We start from the raw sequence: 22,804 nt of genomic DNA on the forward strand, positions 1-22,804 counted from the left end.
AAGCCGACATGTAGACATGGGAGATGGAGGATGCGAGGTGGACTGTACTTTGGTCATAGGCACTTCGTACAAGTTGTGGGTTGATTTTTTTCTAATAAATAGCTACCGCTGTTGGGCTTTTATTTGATATTTTTAAAACATTTCCTAGAAGATTGAAATGTAGAGAAAGGAAGAGAAGGAATATATTCAGCATGTATTATGGAATGCATTTTATTAAGTGATTCACAAGACATGTATACAGTTGTAGATATGACTGATTTCCCTAATATGCATTCTTTCTTCTTCTGTGGTGGGTGTAAGGCTTAATTTCATTTTCATCTCTCCATACTATTACAGTTATAGCCACAGAGATAAGTTCTCTCCAATCAAAACATGACTAGGAAGAAGATGTGCTACTTCTAAGCCAACTGGTCTCTCCCCCGATTTGCTTTCTGTGTGTGTGTGTGTGTGTGTATTTAAATTCAATTAGCCAACATATAGTACACCATTACTTTTGAACGTAGTGTTCAATAATTTATCAGCTGCATATAACACCCAGTGCTCATCACATCACATCCCCTCCTTAATGTCCATCACTGAAGCACCACATCCCTCCACCCACCTCCTCTCCAGCAACCCTCAGTTTGTTTTGTATAATTAAGTCTCTCATGGTTTTTCTCCCTCTCTGATGACTGCTCATTCAGTTTTTCCTCCCCTCCCCTATGATCCTCTGAGCTATTCCGTAAGTGTGAAACCATATGATAATTATCATTCTCTGGTTGACTTATTTTGCTCAGCATAATACCCTCCAGTTCCATCCATGTAGATGTAAATGGTAGGTATACACCCTTCCTAATGGCTCAGTAGTGTTCCACTGTATCTTTATACTATATCTTCTTTATCCATTCATCTGTCAATGGACATCTCAGCTCTTTTCACAGTTTGGCTATTACAGACATTACTGCTATGAACATTGGGGTGCAGATGCCCCTTTCAATCACTACATTTGTACCTGTGGGGTAAATACCCAGTAGGGCAGTTGCTGAAGTTCCCCTTCTACTATTGATGGACGCAGTTGGCACCAAGGCCCACTAATTAAGTAGTAGAACAACACAGAAAGATCCTGGATTCCAGTATCATCACATGAAGGAAAGCATCTGCCCACTTGAATGCCTGCCCCAAATAATAATGTGAACAAGAACTAAACATCTATGTTGTTTAAGACATTGCACATTGGAACTTATTTGATATTGTAGTTCATTCTACTTTAAAACATACATGATATTCTGTGAAATAAATGCACAGTTCCCGTTATTTGGCTAAGGAGACTGAGATCCAGCAAGTTTAGAACATTTGACACTCAGGATTCAAGCATAGCTCTTTGAGACTATTTTGTAGCAGAAAAAAATGTTTTTAAAAATCCAGAAAAATCAATGAAGAGGAAAGGCACTTGGAGGAGGCATTTGAGCAGACAGTCTGCCATGCCAGATCTGGAAGTACATTTTTATCAACCAGCTCTGTCTTCACTAACCTGTCCAAAATTCCCTGTCTGGACTGCCTTCTCTCAACTTCTCACAACTGACAGGGAGGCGTAAGAAGAGCTTTTACATTTCAAGAAAAAAAAATTCCAAAGTGATTCTGAGCCTACTCTTTATTTCCATTCAATTTCACCTCCTGCCCATTTCGTGAAGCCTCCTTCTTCTTAAGTGGAAAGAAAAAGCAAAGTTGTATAAACTATATGATCTCAACAGTATTAAAACATGATAGAAGAGAAATTTGTATGGTGATTTCTTCTGAGTGATGAAAATATGAGTGATTTCATTCTTTTATGCTTTTTGCCTGTAACATATTTTCTATTATCAGCTTGCCTTTCTTATATAAATGGAGACTCGCATTATTCATATTTATATGGTTTATTGCATAAAGAATATGTACAGCAATTGGACAGCTGGTGACAACTCGTGACTTTTTGTGTGATCATCACTATTTTTGAAATCAAAATCTTCAAACCTTAATTAACTATTTATCTTTTATCCTCAATAATCCACAGCCAGACTTCCTAGTCATGCTGTAGGATTTTTTCTTCATTTATTATAATTATCCTTATCATACTCATATATGATAGGACCTTATGTTAAGAATGGAAGAGAGAAAACAAAATGACAAAGAACTCTTCCTGTCACCTTGCAAAGCATAAAATCACAAAAGACTGACCAAAAACCAAACCAAACCAAACCAAGACAAGACAAAACAAAAGAGGGAGTGTTAATGCTAGATGATTTCTTCAAATTTGTCTAAAGAAAATCACATCTCCCTTTTGCCCACAGTAAAATCACCCTGAAATTAACCAAAATGGAATTGTTGCTGTTCACCTTCATTAACACATCAAATTAAAAATGCTCCTAATCTAGAAGCTTCAGCCTAAGGTCTTAAAACAGAGGGACACTATCTGGGTGTTAATTGCCAAGAACTCTTTCCCGCTGTTGAAGATGTTCCCTGCATTACAGCTAATAGGCCAGGCATCCAGGGTCACCATGGTTGCTATGGCAAACATTTTGTTCCTTGCACCAAACAATAAATGTGTTTTCAAAATGATGAGAGAAGCCTAAAGATACTATTTGCAGCTACTCTAAGACACAATGTGCCCACACTAGCTTTCTGTTTCTGAATTATTATCTAAATTGGGGGTGGAACATACACACAGATACCTACGTTTGGCAAGTCAAACGTGTTAATTAAGGCAATGCTGCCTGTAATTGTGGCTAAGGTATCAATGATCACTATTTGCATAATCACTGCAGTTTAAATTTAAGAGAATTTAACAAAAAGTTAAGGGAAGATTTCAATTTTAAAGGAAAAATAACTTCACTTTATATTTTAATATCATCTAGAAGTTTCCAATAGTTTTCAAACATGGGATCTTGAATGATTTCCGTGCTCTATCTTAGCACAGCCCACACCCCAAACATTACATTCACTTTATATGACTTTTGGGAAGAAGATGGCAAAAGGAGATCGTGGACTGCAAGCCGTAAGAGACCTGGTTGAAGACACAGTTCTACTCCTGAGGTCAGTCTGGATGAGAAATTCTCAAAGGAGTTCAATCATCAGAAATACCTTGAGGGCTTATGAAGATGATAATACACGTTCTGGGCCTTCTCCTCAATAATTTATTCAAGAGCCTAACCTGGGAATCTGATTTTTTGAAATTGTTCCTGATATGCTAAGTGTTTTGGGAAAAAGTGGATGACTTAGCTTCTACAATTTCAGTTCTAATATTTTACAAATAAGGATTGCTTTATTTATCTATGTAGTGGTCCAAAACAGCTTAAATCCAACATGCTATTTTTGATTATTGAAAACAACAGTAACAACAACATAACATGAAATTGCCTCTGAATCTAAATATGAACATCCTTCTCTCATTTGTCCCCCAATTCTCCACACCAAACAAAGATGTGTAGTTAAATGCAGACTTAACAATTGCCAAGTCACAAAAACAGACACATAGATCAGTGGAACAGAATAGAGAACCCAGAAGTGGACCCTGAACTTTATGGTCAACTAATATTCGATAAAGGAGGAAAGACTATCCATTGGAAGAAAGACAGTCTCTTCAATAAATGGTGCTGGCAAAATTGGACATCCACATGCAGAAGAATGAAACTAGACCACTCTCTTGCACCATACACAAAGATAAACTCAAAATGGATGAAAGATCTAAATGTGAGACAAGATTCCATCAAAATCCTAGAGAAGAACACAGGCAACACCCTTTTTGAACTCGGCCACAGTAACTTCTTGCAAGATACATCCACGAAGGCAAAAGAAACAAAAGCAAAAATGAACCATTGGGACTTCATCAAGATAAGAAGCTTTTGCACAGCAAAGGATACAGTCAACAAAACTCAAAGACAACCTACAGAATGGGAGAAGATATTTGCAAATGACCTATCAGGTAAAGGGCTAGTTTCCAAGATCTATAAAGAACTTATTAAACTCAACACCAAAGAAACAAACAATCCAATCATGAAATGGGCAAAAGACATGAAGAGAAATCTCACAGAGGAAGACATAGACATGGCCAACAAGCCCATGAGAAAATGCTCTGCATCACTTGCCATCAGGGAAATACAAATCAAAACCACAATGAGATACCACCTCACACCGGTGAGAATGGGGCAAATTAACAAGGCAGGAAACAACAAATGTTGGAGGGGATGCGGAGAAAAGGGATCCCTCTTACACTGTTGGTGGGAATGTGAACTGATGCAGCCACTCTGGAAAACTGTGTGGAGGTTCCTCAAAGAGTTAAAAATAGACCTGCCCTACGACCCAGCAATTGCACTATTGGGGATTTACCCCAAAGATACAGATGCAGTGAAACGCCGGGACACCTGCACCCCAATGTTTATAGCAGCAATGGCCACAGTAGCCAAACTGTGGAAGGAGCCTCGGTGTCCATCGAAAGATGAATGGATAAAGAAGATGTGGTTTATGTATACAATGGAATATTACTCAGCTATTAGAAATGACAAATACCCACCATTTGCTTCAACGTGGATGGAACTGGAGGGTATTATGCTGAGTGAAGTAAGTCAGTCGGAGAAGGACAAACATTATATGTTCTCATTCATTTGGGGAATATAAATAATAGTGAAAGGGAATATAAGGGAAGGGAGAAGAAATGTGTGGGAAATATCAGAAAGGGAGACAGAACGTAAAGACTGCTAACTCTGGGAAACGAACTAGGGGTGGTAGAAGGGGAGGAGGGCGGGGGGTGGGAGTGAATGGGTGACGGGCCACTGGGGGTTATTCTGTATGTTAGTAAATTGAACACCAATAAAAAATTTAAAAAAAAAAAACAATTGCCAAGGAAATCTGAAAAATTGTGAATTGAGAAATATCCACCTGGGCTTTTGCTTGAATAGTTATTTGCACTTGCGATTAATCCTATTGCCCCTTCTCATCACCCTCATCTCACATGCCCTTGTAAGGTTCATTCATACACACTATTAGCTGATGGATGGTCTTTGGTAAGTGCTTACTTAGCACCACCTTGTGCATTTAGAACACATGGCCTCATTCATCATCACAGTAGCTCTATATGATAGATATTATTATTATGCCCATTTTACAGGAGGTGACACTGAGGCCAGAAAGGTTGGACAGCATTTCCAAGATCATATGACTAGTGAGTGGCAGAACTGGGGATTCAAACCCACAAAACCAGGACCCAGAGCCCAAACTCTTGACCACTCAGCAACATTGCCTCTGAAAAGGATGAACAGAAAACCCTTCTCCTGCTCCGTTTGCTTTTCCAAAATAGCAATTCTCATGAGACACATAATTTGCATTTCATATTTTGTTTTGAATATCTCACCTTATTCTCATAGCAATCAGCAATGTATTTTTAATTTCTATTTACGAGAGAATAAAGCATCCTCAAAGGCCAACCAGCTTATGGTGGTGAGAAACTATTCTCTAAACCAGTCCTTCTGATATCTCCTCCCTGCCTGAGGTTCTAACGGGGACCAATGTCTTCCGCCTTAGAAATGACCCTCATGGAAAATTCTAAACAAAGTTTAAAGTAAGACAAGAGACACAGGTCTTCTGAGTTCCAGCAGACTCCCTTTTCAGCCCTTTATACCATAATATTTATTTTCCACTTCACATACTAGGGGAGACTCTAAGCATGAAATAGAATAACTGGTAGAAAATGCAGAAATTCCTCAGTTTCTACAGTTATTTCCACTTCTAACTCAGAAAAGGAAATGAGAGTTGACTGATGTCACACACTGGAAATGGACGCAAGACAGATTGCATATAACCCTCTGTTCAGTGGAATTTTATAACTATCATTCAAAACGAGAGTCCATTTAGTACAAGACCAACAGGAGCTAGAATAGTCATACATATACACAGAACATTTTACCCCTAATCTGTTTGAAGCACACAGTCATTTTTAAAAACCCTACAATAAACCCATGGGGAATAGATTTCTTAGGCACGTGCCTTCCCCCAGATTTACTCAAGGCCCTAAAAAGCTATAAGCACATTGTCACAAATGCCTGGGAGGTTAGCTTGAATTACTAGCGGCATCATTAATTATTAAATATTTGGTGCCTGTGTAAGCAACAGTTCAAGATTTTTTTCAGGGACAAAACTACCTAGTGATGGTAATGAGAAAGGCAGAGAGAGACACTGTCCCATAAATATTTAACATTATACAGTATGAATAAGAGTGATAACAATATTCATAAGTTTGCACACAGCACTCAGGAGGGCTTCTTGCACCTCCATGCATGGAGTTGTTATTTTCCATTTGTAGTAGGATCTGTGACTGGGCAAGGATTTCTGAGACTGGTGGGGATGTGGGCTGGAAGCCAAGGCATCATCTTTCTGCTACTGGGCAGGTGTGGTAGATTCTAGGGGTTGTAGGCCAACCTTGGCCAAGGATCCTACACTTTTATCTGCACATTTATTTAGGCACTAAGGAGCCTCCTGGGGAAAAAGAAAAGGGGGAACCTGACCAAATACCCTGTGGTTTTCAAAACAGATAAAAACTCATAGGAAAATTTGAAGTGGTCCTACTGAGGCCGATTTGCAGAGAAGACCAAAGCGGATTATAAGAGGAGACTCATAAAAGGGAGGGGAGAGTCTGGGTCTGATTCAGACCCAGTCATAACTGAGGCTGCCTCAAGAGTAATGATGGGGGGCAGTGGCTCCCTCTGTGTGACTTGGTTTGGATACCCAGAAGTCAATTATGAGACATGAGTTTGAATGTAAGTAGTTTATTTGGGAATTGACCCCAGGAAGTTGGGTTAGGCAGATGGAGCTGCCAATCTATAGCACATCAGCAAGCCAACCTTCCTGTAGAATGAGCTTAATCCCATCAGTGCAGGATGCACCTAAGGGTTCTGTTACCAGAGCATTATCATAACTGTGTTTATTTTTGTTTTCTTTTTGATATACAGCAACTCAGTCAGGCACTGCTTGAAACTTCTGGAAGGCAGTGATAGAGCCCTCAGGCAGAGTAGGGAATGTGTAGTTACTGGGGTTGAAAGTGGTTGCATTGGGAGATTCCTCAGGGTTCCACTCCGGTCTTTCTTAGGGAATGGATTCATCTCTCAACTGTGGGTGCAGGCTGACAACTAGAACTGTCCCCTGCTCCAGAGATTTGCCCGTGGCCAAGCAGAAGCATACTTGCTCAGAAAGCTGCCACTTCCCACTTCTACCTCAGCCAGTGATGGACTGATACAAAGTTCCAAAAGTCAATCCCATTATATCAAGACATGGTTGATATTTATGGTGCAATCTGTGGTTTAGATCTTCCTCCTGGCATCAGAAGGAAGCTAGGCCTCAGCTGAGACTTCACTAGCCTATCCCTTTGCCTTCCCTCATAACCTGTCTCCAGAAATCACTCTTCCACAAATAATTTGAATAGGAAGTCCCACCTCAGCCCAGATCCTCAGTTGTTGTCCCTGTACTGAAAGTAGTGAAGCCTAGGAGATATGGGCTCTGACAGCCTTAGCTATAGTGTGTGTACTTGTTCACACGCCTGTGTGTCTGCATTTATGGGAGAAAGCTGTATTATTAATTTGAAGAATTCTAATGCTCATTACTCAGATAGCTCAGCTGTGATGTCCTTCAGTGAATACTTCCCTTATGAAGAGTAGAAACATTAAAGCCCTCATGGAACACAAAAGTATATCAGGCTTCACATTTCACGGTTCAGAAGTTATACAAGAAGTGAGGGAAATCAGCAGGAAGGCACCTGGGACCTGGAAAACTTGGAAGTCAGTCCCAAGGAAGGTATCTCATATTTATGCCCCTTGCAAGCCAAGGGTTGATTCTCACACACACACACACACACACACACACACACACACAAAAAAAAAAAAAAAAACCCAGGTGAGAAGGTCATGTATATAAAACTTGAAAAGACCATAGAACTACACTGTTCAATGTGGTAGCCGCTAACCACATGTAGCTCTTTAAATTTAAATTAGCTTGACTTGAATTAAAGTTTCAGTTTTTAAGTAGCCTTAACCAAATTTCAATATCCATGTGTAGCTGCTGGCTACCTTATTAGACAGCACAGCTAAAGAATATTCCATCCTTGCAGAAATTTCTATTGGATAGCATTGCTCTAGAATTTCTCATATAAAATGTTGAAAGCTACATTCTATTTAATTTGTCAGATCAATACAATTTAACCCTACTCATCAGCTGCTTAGGCCTGAGGGGGGCTTTTTGTGGATTATTTATTCCCCATTTAATGGGTATATAATTATTGAGTTCCATCCATGAGTAAAGCAGTATAAAAGATTGAGGAGCAAGATAAGACACTCTTCCTATTTTTAGGCATAGAGAGAAAAAAATGACTCTCCCAAGATTTTTGAAAGGAAAATGGAGCAGTGGAATTGAAAGTCATTTAAACCTGCAGATCTCATATTGTTGGCATTACCACTTAAAACTTTTCTCTCATGAGCAGCATAATTTTTGCACAGCTCACATACTACATTTACCTTGGTTTCCTGGGGCTGTTTTATTTGAAAGACAGTGCCTAGTCTAAGTCTGGGTTTCAATTGAAAGAGTCACTTTTGACTCCATGACTTTGAGCAAGTAATTTCTCTACTTCTATAAAAATAATATAGTTAAGTGTTCACTCTAACAAGGATCAAGGATCAAGATGATATTTGTCTACTCACAGATTTATTGACTATAAAAATGGTGAAATACAAGTATATTTAACTATTACTTCAAAAGCTTCAATTTGGGTTCTAAAAATTAACTCTGGCATCAGTTCAACCCATTAGGAAGTTACTCCTTTGACTGGAAGATGTACAATATAACCCATCAAAATGGTAGGAGATACAGCTTGAGAAAGAGAGAGAGACAGAGAGACAGAGACACACACAGAGAAGAAACATAATCAATTATTCTCTTACTCTGTACAAGATTATTAGTCTAAAGCCAGTAAAGGTAATTCTACAATCCTTACCTGTGATTGAGTCTAGGAGTGGACCTATGACCAAATTATGGCTAATTGGACAGAGAAAAACTGCTGCTGATGTGAAGCAGAGGCGGGTTTGGGTCTCAGAAGAGTCTTACAGCTCTACACCATGGTTCTCAAACCTGAGCACGTTTAGTCAAGGGACTTGGAAAAATAGAGGTTCTCAGGTCCCACTGCCAGAGTTTCTGGTCCAGCAGGTCTGGGATAAGTCCAGTCAATCTACATTTTTGTTAACAAGTTCTGAGGTGACATTTAGCATGCTGCTGTTCTGAGGAATCAACTTAGGCTTCAAAGCAAGGATTAGGAGTCCATGCTTTGTTTCCCAGAATGCTGTTGAGACTGGCTGAGATGCTGAGTGGGCATTTTAGCTGGAGAAGGATGTGGACTCTGAGAATGGCTTCATTGAACTGAATCCACCAGCTCTGAAGGCTGTGTTTGCTGAGGTCTTCCTTTGATGTGAGGTATAAATTTCATTTTTATTCCCCTTTTTTGAAAAAAAAAGTAGAATTAAACACAGTATAGAAAAACCTCACAAACCCAATACTTAGCTTACCACACTATTCCAGGGTGAACACCCTTGCAACACCATGCGTTCAAGAAATAGAAGTATGGACACCTCTCAATCTCCTTGCACCTAGCTTTAATTATTTAATATTTGTTCATGTTACTGAGTTTTTCTTCAAATGAATTTTCTATTACTTCCACACAAAATTACCCTAACAGAGATATCCCAGGGATAATATTGATTGTTCTGAATATTTCTGTAGAAGGGATTGATTAAAAGCAAGTCCTCAGCAAAACAACATGGATTCTCATAAGATCTGGATTTTCATCAAACATGTACATTGATTAGAATAATGAAGTCCAGATACAGGTAAGTGACTGCATAGACAAGTTTAAGAGAGGTGTAGTTCGAGACACTTAAAAGGGGCCCCCAGGTAAGGGACCACCACAGGACATGGAGTATCCAAACTGGAATCCTGGAGAAGGATGAACTGCTTGTTAATATTAACTCCTGTTTTCTGATTTCTTAGAGTTGGTTATGTGTTTCCATTTTCACCCCAACAGTAGATTTAATAATCCTTAGCTCATCTTTTTAATGCCATTTCCACAATATCTTAAGTGAAAGAATTCAAATAGATTTTAAACAAAGGAATTGAATAGGCGCTACCTAACTAATCCAGGTTAGACAAAGTAAAAGCATCCACCATAAAATATGCTACTCAAATACAACTTATTTCACCTGGATGTGACCCTCATTGCAAATACAGTGGTAAACTGTCATCTGCTAGACTAAATATATGTCATTAATTACCCTGCCCTTAATTGCATTACTATATTTTTAAGTCACAATGCTTTAAGTTAAATGCAGTGAACTGGCAAACTAAAGATCTTGTTTCTTTGAAAAGTATTAGTGGCATAAGATAGGGGATTGCGTAAACTAGCATTTTAGAGTGCTACATAGAAATAATCTCAGTTTGGCATTTCAAAGGAAGTGACTGGCTATCAGAAGAAAAAGTAAAAGGTCAATTACATGGGTTTATCTATCATCTCATTGTGCCAAAGTTTGGTGTTTAGAATCTCTGAAACATTATTAGTGAGCAAAGGTGTTCATGATTCCTCCTTTCCCTCTTAACATCATTGTGTTTTGCAGTTATCTTGGTCGGATAGAGGATCATCATAGATTTGTCTACATTGAGGCAGGGTCCCAAGGCTCCTATTAAATAGCAGAAGATTTCTGTTCTGTATCTCTCAATGATGTATTGTTGTCCTAGTCAGAGAAGAGGCCTAGGGCATTGTTTAAATATGTAGGTCAAGGTTAGTTTTGCCGATAGGCCTATTAGGCCACAGTAGGATCAGGGACATGGAGGAGACAGAGGTGTCCATATCTTTTTCTCCTTTGATGCTTGAAAATCCAATCTTTGTGGTTAAAATACTGGCGATACCACCTGAAATGCCAAAATAACCTGAAAAAAGTGACTATTATGCCAACCCCACCTCTACTTAGATCAAGATCTCATATCAATGAGAATAAAGATATTAGTTACCCTGGGGTAGGTAGAATTTGATTCAATTCTGAATAATTAGCTATGTATCCTTAGGTCAGTGACTTGACATCTCTGAGTCTATTTCCTCATCCTTAAAAATGTGAATGATACCAACTTTCTTAGTACCAATGTAATGACACAAATAGAGCTTATATTTCTACTTCTTGGTTTCAAGCATGGTTTCTTATTCATAATAACTTAGATAACTTTGATTTCCTCCCATTTCACCCAACCCCGCACTCTCCTATGAGATGCTGAAAAGGCCACAGAGGTTAAGAATCAAAGAAGCAGAAGATTTAGGGATGCTCCAGAATAGGGGCATCCCAAATTCGACTGTTTAAATGCAACTGTTGCTAAAACACAAGTTCTGATTTTGCATGTCTAACAAGCTCCCAGGTACCTGCATATCCACATGGAGTCCACACTTCAAATAGTGAGAAAAACGTAGGACTTGATACTAGTCATGCTGGGGCTGGGGAGCAATGAAGACAGGATAAAAGAGAGGAAAAGAGCTGGAAAGAAGGAAAGAATCCTTCAGGTGGAGATGTAGTGACAAAATTCTGTACTTCTCATTGTCTTTTTAAACAGATTAGATGATATCCATATCCTGTCTGACTCAATCAATTCAGATGGGAGATTGGTGCTGTCATTTGTAGGCAGGCATCTTAGTGCTGACTGTGAAATTGGATCTTCAGGATTGTCATCTAGCAAGCTACCTGGAACAAGTCCCCAGATAGCTGATAGCATGGTAATTGTGAGAACCCTGATTCCTAAATTGTTCCAGATCCAACTCTCCTTACAGAAGGACCAGGGACACCAAACTGAAAACCAACTTCCAAAGACTTTCATGGGTCCTTAAATTTTTGCAACTAGTGCTTCCCAGAGAGAAAATAAAAAGTGTTCATGGATGCTGTGCCTAACGGGGGCAAGGGTTTTGAGCCTCTTCAATGGTCCATAAGCCCAGGAAGATAAGAAGAATTTGACATAGAAAATCAGATTCTCTATGGCAACAAAAGTGTTATGCTAGAAACATACAATCTCAACTTACACAGGCAAGTATCTCAAAAATATATCAAGTGAGGAAGAGAGATTACAATTTCAAGGAACAAATGGTAAATGTAATTGTTTGCAAAACTGTGGGGGGGTGGAGGGACAAAGGGATGGGAAAGAAAAATACAAACCTCTCCTCTCATGGGGCCAGAGATGTCTGTTCTTACTTGCCTTTTAATCATATCAAGTAACTTCAAACCTTCCTCTCGCTTTGGATCAGGTCTAACCTACTGTTGAGCAGCTTCATGCTGCGCCACCAGTTCTGCACTTCCTGCTGACAGTAAGTGCTTCTCGAAGCCCAGCTGACTTTAAAGCTCAGATCAAAAGCTTTCTGGCCACAAAACAAATCACATTTGACAAAGTCAGATCCCTCTTAAGCCACAATTACACAGATTGACTTAGTAACCTAAATTATTAGTGATCTGACCCCCCAGTTTAATGTATTTTGTCCTTTTTAAAAGGCAATTAGTTCTCTTTTTTTGCTTTGTATTACTTTGTGTGTGGATGAGAAAGGACTGAGGGATGTGTAGAGGGAGAGAGCAAAAATTCTATTTGGCAAATCCCTTCCCTAGATGAGATAACAGTGTGAACACTATTACAGTGGGCGCTAACTGCCCAATCTCCCTCCTGGTTTGGTGGGTTACCCAGACCTTGGCTCTCATAGTAGTACCTTGGGGCAAAGGGTGTATTTTTCTCAGAAAGATTACTTTGTCACCGACCAAACTCATGACATTTCCTTTACTCAGGGTCTGAGGAAACTCATCAGCATACCTTTCCTATAATTTTCTTTCCAACTTTTGAATTGATCTTTGTTTCTGACATGACAAATTCACCAGCGGGGCATCCTTTCTTCCTGTATATAGGTCAGAGATGTGCCTGCTTAAGTTCTGAGCACAACAGAGGTAAAGTAGTCCTTCATTACCTATGTTCAAAGTTTGCTAAAGGTGTAGATGGTTGCCAGGAGTCAGCAGTTTTACACAGTGTCAGGACTTGTGGGCAGGCTCATCTTTGAAAAATAGCTCAACAGTGAATAGCTACAGGGACGCTGTTAAGCACGCTCCATATGAGATATAGTTTCATGGACGTAAAACTTTTTACAACTTGGATTTCATCTTAGGTGGCATATCAGGAAATTTATTTATAAATGTATAGAAGTCTGAATGGAGTAGAGTAGAAGGAATTCATGAAATAGTATGATAATCAGTGAATGACTGAATGAATGAGCAAGTGAACGAATGGAGTATGTTAGGAAAAAAAAAATATCCAGAACTTGGGCGCCTGGGTGGCTCAGTTGGTTAAGCACCTGCCTTTGGCTCCAGTCATGGTCATGGGGCCCTGGAATTGATCCCCACTCAGTGGGGAGTCTGCTTCTTCCTCCCCCTTTGTCCACCCCTCTACTTGAGCTCTCTCTTTCTTGCTCAAATAAATAAATAAAACAGTTTTTAAAAAATCCAGAACTTGGGAGAAAAAAAAAAAAAAGAAGAGTACAGTATGTCTTTTACGTATCATCCTGGGCAATTTTAACAGGACCACTCAATGATTTTTAATTCTCTAGGAGAATATACCTGTCATTTGGTTCTCTTATCCATTGGTTATTAGATCTTAGACACTGTGAAGTTACATATTCATGTATAAGTGTTTGTCTAAAAGAAAATATAACCCCAAAATTTTACTCTACTGTAGGACATTGATTGGCTTTGTATCTACCTAGAAGTCTTATTCTAATATTCTTTATTTTTTCTCTGCTCTGTGCCATGGCATTTTTAAAAAAAATCTACGAAACCAGGATACTGATAATTCTTATATAGAGAGGGGTTGTGGAGATTGAATTGATTTACCTTAAAAGCTCAGAACAGTGATGGCTCATGGTAAACAATGATTATATTGCTGTGATGATTTTTAGTCTTATGCTGGCAGGTACACAATCTCACCAGTTGGGGGGAGCCAAACTTGATCATGATAGTGCTTAGTAGCAATGATTTAAATTTTTTTTTATTAATTTATGATAGTCACAGAGAGAGAGAGAGAGAGAAAGAGGCAGAGACATAGGCAGAGGGAGAAGCAGGCTCCATGCCCCGGGAGCCCAATGTGGGATTCGATCCCGGGTCTCCAGGATCACGCCCTGGGCTAAAGGCAGGCGCTAAACTGCTGCGCCACCCAGGGATCCCTAGTAGCAATGATTTAGTATCTGTTTGTGAACTTGCTATTTAAAACACTATATGGAGGGGTTCCTAGGTGGCTCAGTTGGTTGAGCATATGCCTTCAGCTCAGGTCATGATCTAAGGGTCCTGGGATTGAGCCCTGAGTCTGGCTCCCTGCTCAGTGAAGAGCCTGCTTCTCCCTCTCACTCTACCGCTCTCCACCATTCAATCTCTCTTTCTCACTCTCGAACGAATAAAATCTTTATGGGCAGCCTGGGTGGCTCAGTGGTTTAGCGTCACCTTCAGCCCAGGGTCTGATCCTGGAGACCCAGGATCGAGTGCTTCTTCCTCTGCCTCTTTCTTTGCCTCTCTCTCTCTCTCATGAATAAATGAATGAAATCTTAAAAAAAAATTAAAATCTTTAAAAAAAGAATGCGTTAACAAATTAATTAATTAAAAAACACTATATGGAGATTTTAAATTAAAACCAAGATGTTCTTTGAAATCTCTTGTGTATCTAAAGTATCCTAGGTTACTAACCATGCAGAACAGTTCGCACTTCTGGTTGTATTTGACGTTTTTCCTCTTTTAAAATAAAAGGGAAGTTTTAACGAAAGATGTGTAGAAAGGAGTGTTCATTAGGCAGAGATACAGAATACTTCTAGGTCATTTTAGTGGACAGATGACGTATAAGTCTGCTTTTAGCATGAAAAAAATAAGTCATTACTATACTGATATTTCCAATCCAAATAAAAAATATAGTTTTCTCAAATTTTAGATTTTTATATTTGGAAAACTCATATGGCAAAAATCTAGTCTTTAATAACATTAACATCACTTAGGTTTTATTATAATATATGCTATATATTTATATGTTCTATGTATGCATATTTACACATGTATATAACTATATGTATGTATGTCCTAATATATAGGTGTGTGTGTGTATATATATATATCCAAACCTGTATATATCCACCTCTTTATATATGACTCCATTGCGTGTGTGTGTGTGTGTGTGTATATATATATATATATATATATAACAATATGTGTATATATTGGCTTTCTATCTACCCTACTATATATATGTACATATGCATATTATTTATGTTGCATATGTGAAAATAATATCAATATTATCATTAACAACAAATGTTAGCTATTAATTACTTACATGCTAATCTACATTATCCAAGTAAACTCTTTATGAATAGGATTCGTCCCTATTTTTATCAACTATGTACCAGAGTTCTGAATTCACTAGCACATAGTAGGTGCCAATAAATGTTAACAGAAGAATTTGTTATTTATAAATTTTAATTCAACCTAGTAGTTTGCAACTCATTGCATTATTTTTTATTTTTTTTTTTACTCATTGCATTTTAGAATCACCTGGAAAGCTTGTATTTGTTTACTTATCAATATCCACCCTTGGATCCCATTTCAGATAATTAATTCAAAATATCTGAGGTAAGAGCTTAGGCAGTGTTACTTATAAAACTATCCAGGTGATTCAAATGTATAGCTCTTGGCTGAGAACCAGTGATAGAACCTCCCCTCAAGACTGTGTTAAATTGGGCAGCCCGGGTGGCTCAGCGGTTTAGCGCTGCCTTCAGCCCAAGGTGTGATCCTGGAGACCCGAGATCAAGTCCCACGTCAGGCTCCCTGTATGGAGCCTGCTTCTCCCTCTGCCTGTGTCTCTATGAATAAATAAAATATTAAAAAAAAATTGTGTTAAATTTCCCCTGAGGGCAATTGTTGGACCCAGGGAGGGAAGCGGAGGCTGTCAGCCAGGCCTGGGCAGTTGTGCTAGAGGGTGAGTTCTAGTCCAATATATCTCAACTCTCTGAGACTGTATCTTCTGCATAGCCTTCCGGATTTAGACTGTAGTTGGGAGAAGACAGAGCGGTCAACATCTCTGCATACACTCATGCTATCCTTGGGCTCAGATACAGATGCTCTAGTGAGCAGGATAGTTAATAAATTGGAGTAGAGACATCTGTGCTCTGTGAATATCTGTCCACTAGGGGATGAGCTGGCCTGTGATCAGATTCTCAGATTCAGATTCACAGCTTCCCCAGAAACTGTCCAGGTGTTACTAGGCAGTAATGACTTTCTGCAACTGTATAGTTGGATGGGGTTGGGACTCTGCTCTGGATGACCCATCCAAGACTCATATTAAAATCTTCCAATCTGTGTTTCTTCCAGAAATGGCAAGTGAATCTCCCTGCTCTGGTCCAGCTCTCTACCCTGCAGTGAGAAGTATCTTTTGGATGTGAAATCTTCCTCAGCTGCACATAATGTGTCAAGTCAGGCATTACTGGTCCACTTGACAGATAAGGAACTGAGCTCAAGAGCAGATAGGTGACTTGTGATCCTCACAGAGCTTGCAAGTAAATGCCATAAGCAGCATTTGAGGCTCTGGTCGGTACATTTCCAAGTCTTTTCTAATATAGCCTTTTTAAACCTGTGTTAGTGAATCAGTTTGCTCACGTGGTGATTAGGGAGCAAAACTTGGGGTTTGGATGACTTGAGTCAAAGCATTTCCCCTTCATAACTGTGTGATTTTAAGCAAGTTCCTGAGCCTCAGGAACCCTATCTGAAGTTAAAAGGTAATAATACTCATAGTATCTATCTTTCTGAAGATGAAATACCTTAATATAGGTGAAATAATCTATAACATTCTTGGAACAGGGTATGCAGCAAAAAGGTAGTGTTAGTACACAATTGTTATTAATATTTTCCTGTTAGGTCTCTGAGTGGTCATTCTTTTTCCTTTGGAATAGCATTCTTTTTAAATTTATTTTGTATTTTTTATTTAAATTCAGTTTAATTAACATATGGTGCATTATTGATTTTAGAAGTAGAATTTAGTGATTCATCAGTTGCATATAACATCCAATGCTCATTTCATCATGTATCCTTTGAATGTCCATCACCTGTTACCCCTTCCATCACCCACCTTGCCTCCAGCAAACTTCAATTTGTTTCCTATAGTTAAGAGTCTCTTATAGCATTCTTAAACTCCTTTCTTAAAAAAACCATACAACTTGCTAACTTAAATTACTGATCCCATTGTAATACAATATAACCTGTGACATATAGTACAAAACAAATACCAAATATACAAATAAAAATTGCAAATCTCTCTCATGATTAATGGAGATCCATAATTATAAAATAAAATGTCAACAAGTTAAATCATTCTGCACTTTATATCCATAACTCAATGATCAATTAAAACTTATTCCATAATGTAAAGATATGCCAATATTGGAAAACTTCCTAATATGATGGGTCTCATATTATCAATGAGAATATATAGTCAGGAATAATTAATATGAACTCTAACAGATCAGTGTACTTCTTGAAGTTGCATACATATTTTTTTCTCAACTTGAAAAAATAGTTTATAATGTTCACTTGATGTATACATATACAAATATAATTAGATATTTAATAATCTTTAAAAATTAAAAAATAAACTTTAACCATCTTTAAAAATTAAAAACTTCAATTACACAACTGCACATATATGTGTATATCTACACATCATAAAAGTCAACCAAATCTGACTAAAAATATATCTATCTAAATACTCAACATTATATTTTTTGAAGACATTTCACAAAAGAGATCAGTTAAGTATGTTTGCTCTTATTTCCATCACATGTTGTAAAGGTATACACTCAATATTTAACCACAGCTATCACTAGCTGGTGGGCTTACATATTATTTGCATATTCTTACTTTTACTTAACAGTACTATGTATTCTTAAATAAAATAAGATTGTAAAAATTAAAGTTATTGAAGGAAAATCTTGGTAGATTTAAATCATGTTTATTATAAACATGCTCTTGTTAGATACATGAAATATAAAAAGAAAGCAATTAAAAAAAACTTATTTTCACAAAGGCCTTTCATAATAATTAGAGAATAGTATAGGTTGGGGAGACAAGAACCAGCACACTTTGAATATCCATTACGCACAGGGAAACATGGTTTAATTCCATTTTAACCCCCCTCTTCCCATTCTTCTTCTGAACGATGCTCTTGGACATGAGCCCAGGGAATGGAGGTATTCTTTTTCTTCCATTTCCCCACAGTGTGCTTATTCAGCACTACTTTTAGAGTTTTAGTCACCTTACTTACCAACTCTTCGGTTGAGTTGAGCTGGGCTGTGAGTACCCGTGAGGTCTGAGGAACTGGAAAAAGCCATCGGAGAGAGCAGGGACGCTAACGGGTCATCACAGTTGTCTGTAACGATAAGAGAGAAAGAAAGTAAATATTATTAGTAAGAGATAGCTTGTAAAGAGAGGAATCAGGCATTAATCACCATTATTTATTAACTATTGCTCTGAACAAGGCTAGTAGCACTTGTTTCCATGTGCTATTTCATTTACTCCTCACAGTCCTGAATGACAGGTATAAATGTCTTTCACAGTTGGAGACACTGACATTCAGAGATGTTACGAAGTTTGTCCAAGGTCACAACACTAGAAAATGGTGTGGCTAGAAATCTCACTGATTTGTCTAACTCAGATGTCTAACTATCATCTGTTCCTTTAATCAGTTACTTGAACAAAGTCTCAAGTTATGGCTATTGAACCTATTTTAGAAGAAGTGAGATTGTTGAAGGGCGGCTACAATTGTTTACCTGCTCTTCCATCTTCAGTTCCTGGGACTCCTGCCATAGGGTATCTAGATGGACAGAATTATTTAGATAGTCTCACTCCTAGTTGTATGAAAATCTTTTGAAAATGAAAAACTAATTCTAATGAGTAATGTCTATTCCACAAAGTAAGGGAGTATCGTCCCTGATCTTGTACAATTTTGAATCTGATATTTAGAAGCAGCCCTTCCAGTCTTCCCTAATGTAACAGGTATGCTCTCTAAGGTTTCTTTGATGCTGTTCAAATGTGGAACAGAATGGGGTCATGGGGAGAAATGTGGTCTTGACAACACAGACCCGTTCCTCCAGATTGAGCATGCAATCTCATACAGAGGACCCTGCACTTCACATAGCAAACTGGTCATCTAAATGTTCTGTAATCATTAGTCATTTGTTTGTTTGCATCTTACACTAAGTGGCACACTCTTTGTAGGACTTTAGCAAATAATCTGATACATAATAAGCCTTCAATAAAGGTTTGTTGAAAGAAATGGATGGTGAAGGAAGGAAGGAAGGAAGGAAGGAAGGAAGGAAGGAAGGAAGAAGGAAAGAAGAGAGGTAGGGAGGGAAAGAGGGAGGGAGGAATTAGTTCACACAACAGTACCAACATGTTTTTTTTCTATTTTTCCATTAAGTATACAATTGACCTTTCAGGACTTTGCAAAATGATGTCACGAAATCTAGATATATCTCATTCAAACATAATTCTATGTCATTCAGTTCGAAGGTAAACTTTATGTATTAAAGGCTCTTAAGAAAAATGGTTCTGATTTTTTTAATGTACGTTGGATAGGAGGTTGTTTGTTTATCCAGAAAATTCTGAGGGGACTATTTCGTCTAACTACAGGAAAATTAATGAGAAACATAAGGATTAAATTTTTGTTTGTTAAATGTGTTAAAAAAAAATCAACTGGCAAAGTGTATTTTGAGTTTTTCCCCAAACACAAATGTTTGAAAAATATTTTGAGGTACTTGACAAAAACAAAACAGAGCCAGATTCTCACTAAAGGAGGAATGACATAAAAATCACAGCAAGGACACCTCTGCAGTTATGGTCATTCTGCAAATAGGAAGGAGAGTTCAAGGCTCCTTTATTCCAGGCATAAGATGCAGGTGAGGGGAGGTGCATACATACTTGCAGTGCATTTATTTGGAAACACAGATTGGTTACTCTATTTATACATTAGTAAATAATTTTTATATGATGCAAATATTCCATTTGTTTATACTCATCTTATCATTAGGAAACATTAGGTGAATACAGAAAACAGAACTCAGTGGAAATATATCGTACTTGTACATACCCACATCAAACACCACACACTATCAGATTTCACAGCTATGCTATGAGCCACACCTGTCTGCAACTGTAGTTACAATCATCCTCCAGTTTCAGAAAGCACGCCTCCCACTACTCCCTGATAGCTCACAACCCTTCTGACATCCACTTCCACAAGCAAATTGAAGTTTTGTTTTGTTTTGTTTTTTTTAAATGCTGTTAATGACATGTTTGAGCTTTGGGCCCCTAATCCTATTTTTCCTCTAAAGTAAGAATAAAAGTGGCCTAAGTGTTTCAGTTTAATTCAGTCCAAAAAATATTTATAAGGACATACTTGATGTTTGACCTTGGACAAGCACTAGGGGTAGAGTTGAGTAAATTGAGTCTCAGATCTCATGGAGCACTGAGATCACTGAAAAATGGAAAGAGTCAATAAATCAATCAATCTCATGAGAAAGTTTAGGAGAATTTCACCAAGGTTACATCCCAGCCAGTACAATGGGATCCACTTAAACAGACATCCAGAAAAGTGATCTGGTCCATCTCCTCTAGCCCTATGCAGTCTCCCCTTTCGGAAGGTGTTGGCTTCACGGAGAGGTCAGGTTCCAGACTCTCTTGGCCTCAATACCAACTGTCATTTTCTCACTGGCCATTTCTCTTCTGAATTGTACCTTCCTTGTATCTCCATTTGTGGAGTCAATATTTCCACTTTGGAAATTAGTAAACCCATCAAAAACAATCTGTGCTAAAAAGAAGATCCGTGACAGGAGATTGTGCAGGACTCCTCTAGTCATGGGCCCTGTGCATTGCAATAGTGGCTTTTAGAGAATGTGGCTGAACTTTTGTTCTTTCCCTAAAAGTGATAATAATGGGAAAATCTCAAATCAGAAAGGAAGAAAGACATCTCCTCCCCAGCCAGTACATAGCTCTGGGCTCTCTCTCCGTCTTCTCTCTGTCATCTAAATTGGGAATAGACCAGGCCTCTAATCAAATTAATCTTGGTCATTGGGAATTAAGATTTGTCCATATAGGGATGCCTGGTTGTCTCAGCGGTTGAGCATCTGCCTTTGGCTCAGGGCATGATCCTTGAGTCCGGAATCGAGTCCCACATCCGGCTCCTTGTGGGGAGCCTGCTTCTCCCTCTGCCTGTGTCTCTGCCTCTCCCTCTCCCTCTTCCTCTCTCTCTCTCTTTCTCTTTCTCTGTGTCTCATGAATAAATAAATAAAATCTTAAAAGAAAGAATTTGTCCATATAACCATTCTAAATCCAAAAGTGTGTATTATTTTTAGACATGTGTCCTATTCTTAAGGCAGAAGAGAAATGATCTAGCATAAATTAGAACAGCTTATACATATTATAATTCATGATTTGGGACAGTCTGGGACTGTGGAAAGTATCAGGAAGGCTAGAGCTAGGAGCTCTTCATTCTAGATTATTTTTTTCTATTGCCCCAATGACTCCGGGTAATACATTCAAATGCACTAAATAGTATCTTCATTGTCTGAAAAATCAAGAGAGTCATCTCTGACATATTCAGCCACAGAATCATTTTTAAAAAGAATGAGAATATATGGAAAAATATGCAGGAAAACCCCCTTTAAAGGATAAAGAACAGAATGAAAACACAGAGCACTATATGAATCGTCTGTAATATTTGCTGTAATTGAGACCAACCATTTCAATACTTTCATTTCTTGAACTTTATGACATATCACAATACTTGCTCAGTAATTGATGTCACCAGTAGCTCTATTGCCCTAAAGGTTTACCAAGGGCCAGATGAGAGGGAGAATATGAAATGGTGGGGAAACGAAGGGGTAAAGAATCACCGGAGAGTGAGGACAATATTGCATGGGGCAGTCCTCCCCTTCTGTGGACCAGCCACCTTGCAGAGACTGGGCCAACATCACACCAAACACATGGCTGGGAAGGAAAGAAACAAAGCACCATCTGCTCCACCATTCCTGCAGGCTTTAAATAAGCAAACCCATGTTGTCATCGCATTTTAGGCACCACTCACATCTCTGCCTTCTGACAGTGTGTCTGCACAACACTAAACCCATCAGTTGGTTCCTCCAAAACTGTGGTGGATGTTTATCTGTATTTACATGAGGTAAAAGGAAAGGATGAAGAAACTCAGGTAGGCTGAGAGATGTTTGGAGGGGGAAACATACCAAGGGACTGACACTAGGCTTTCAAGGGGACATATACAACCCGAGATAGGCTTTCATGATTTTACCAGAATATCATTTTCCACAGTTGATGAATGCATTTTAAATAGATGGGGCTTGTCTTTAAAAGATTTTTTACGGGGGTGCCTGGGTGGTGGTTCAATCGGTTAAGTGTCAGTCAGACTCTTGGTTTTGGCTCAGGTAGTGATATCAGGGTTGTTCAGATTGAGCCTCACATTGGGCTCCAGGCTCAGCATCAAGTCTGCTTGAGATTCTCTCTCTCTCCATCTCTACCTCTGCCCTTCCTGCTTGTGCTCATGCTGTCTTTCCGTTTAAAATAAGCAGACAAATCTTTAAAAAAATAAGATATTTTTTTTGCAAAAAAAGATAAAGTTTAAAAGCTATCTAATAATGCAAACTCTTACTCATGTATAATCTACT

At 38.5% G+C, this 22,804-nt stretch overlaps 1 protein-coding gene across 1 annotated transcript in view; it reads right to left on the reverse strand.

Moving 5' to 3' along the window:
* The window catches only part of CNTNAP5 (contactin associated protein family member 5), a 785,909-nt gene that overhangs the window by 592,972 nt on the left and 170,133 nt on the right, over positions 1 to 22,804 (reverse strand). The window contains 1 exon segment of the mRNA NM_001048108.1: positions 18,394 to 18,498. Within this exon segment, the coding sequence (NP_001041573.1) occupies positions 18,394 to 18,498 (105 nt within the window).

Source organism: Canis lupus, chromosome 19 (genome assembly GCF_011100685.1).
Source record: "Canis lupus familiaris isolate Mischka breed German Shepherd chromosome 19, alternate assembly UU_Cfam_GSD_1.0, whole genome shotgun sequence".
In the NCBI taxonomy this organism is placed as follows: Eukaryota; Metazoa; Chordata; class Mammalia; order Carnivora; family Canidae; genus Canis; species Canis lupus.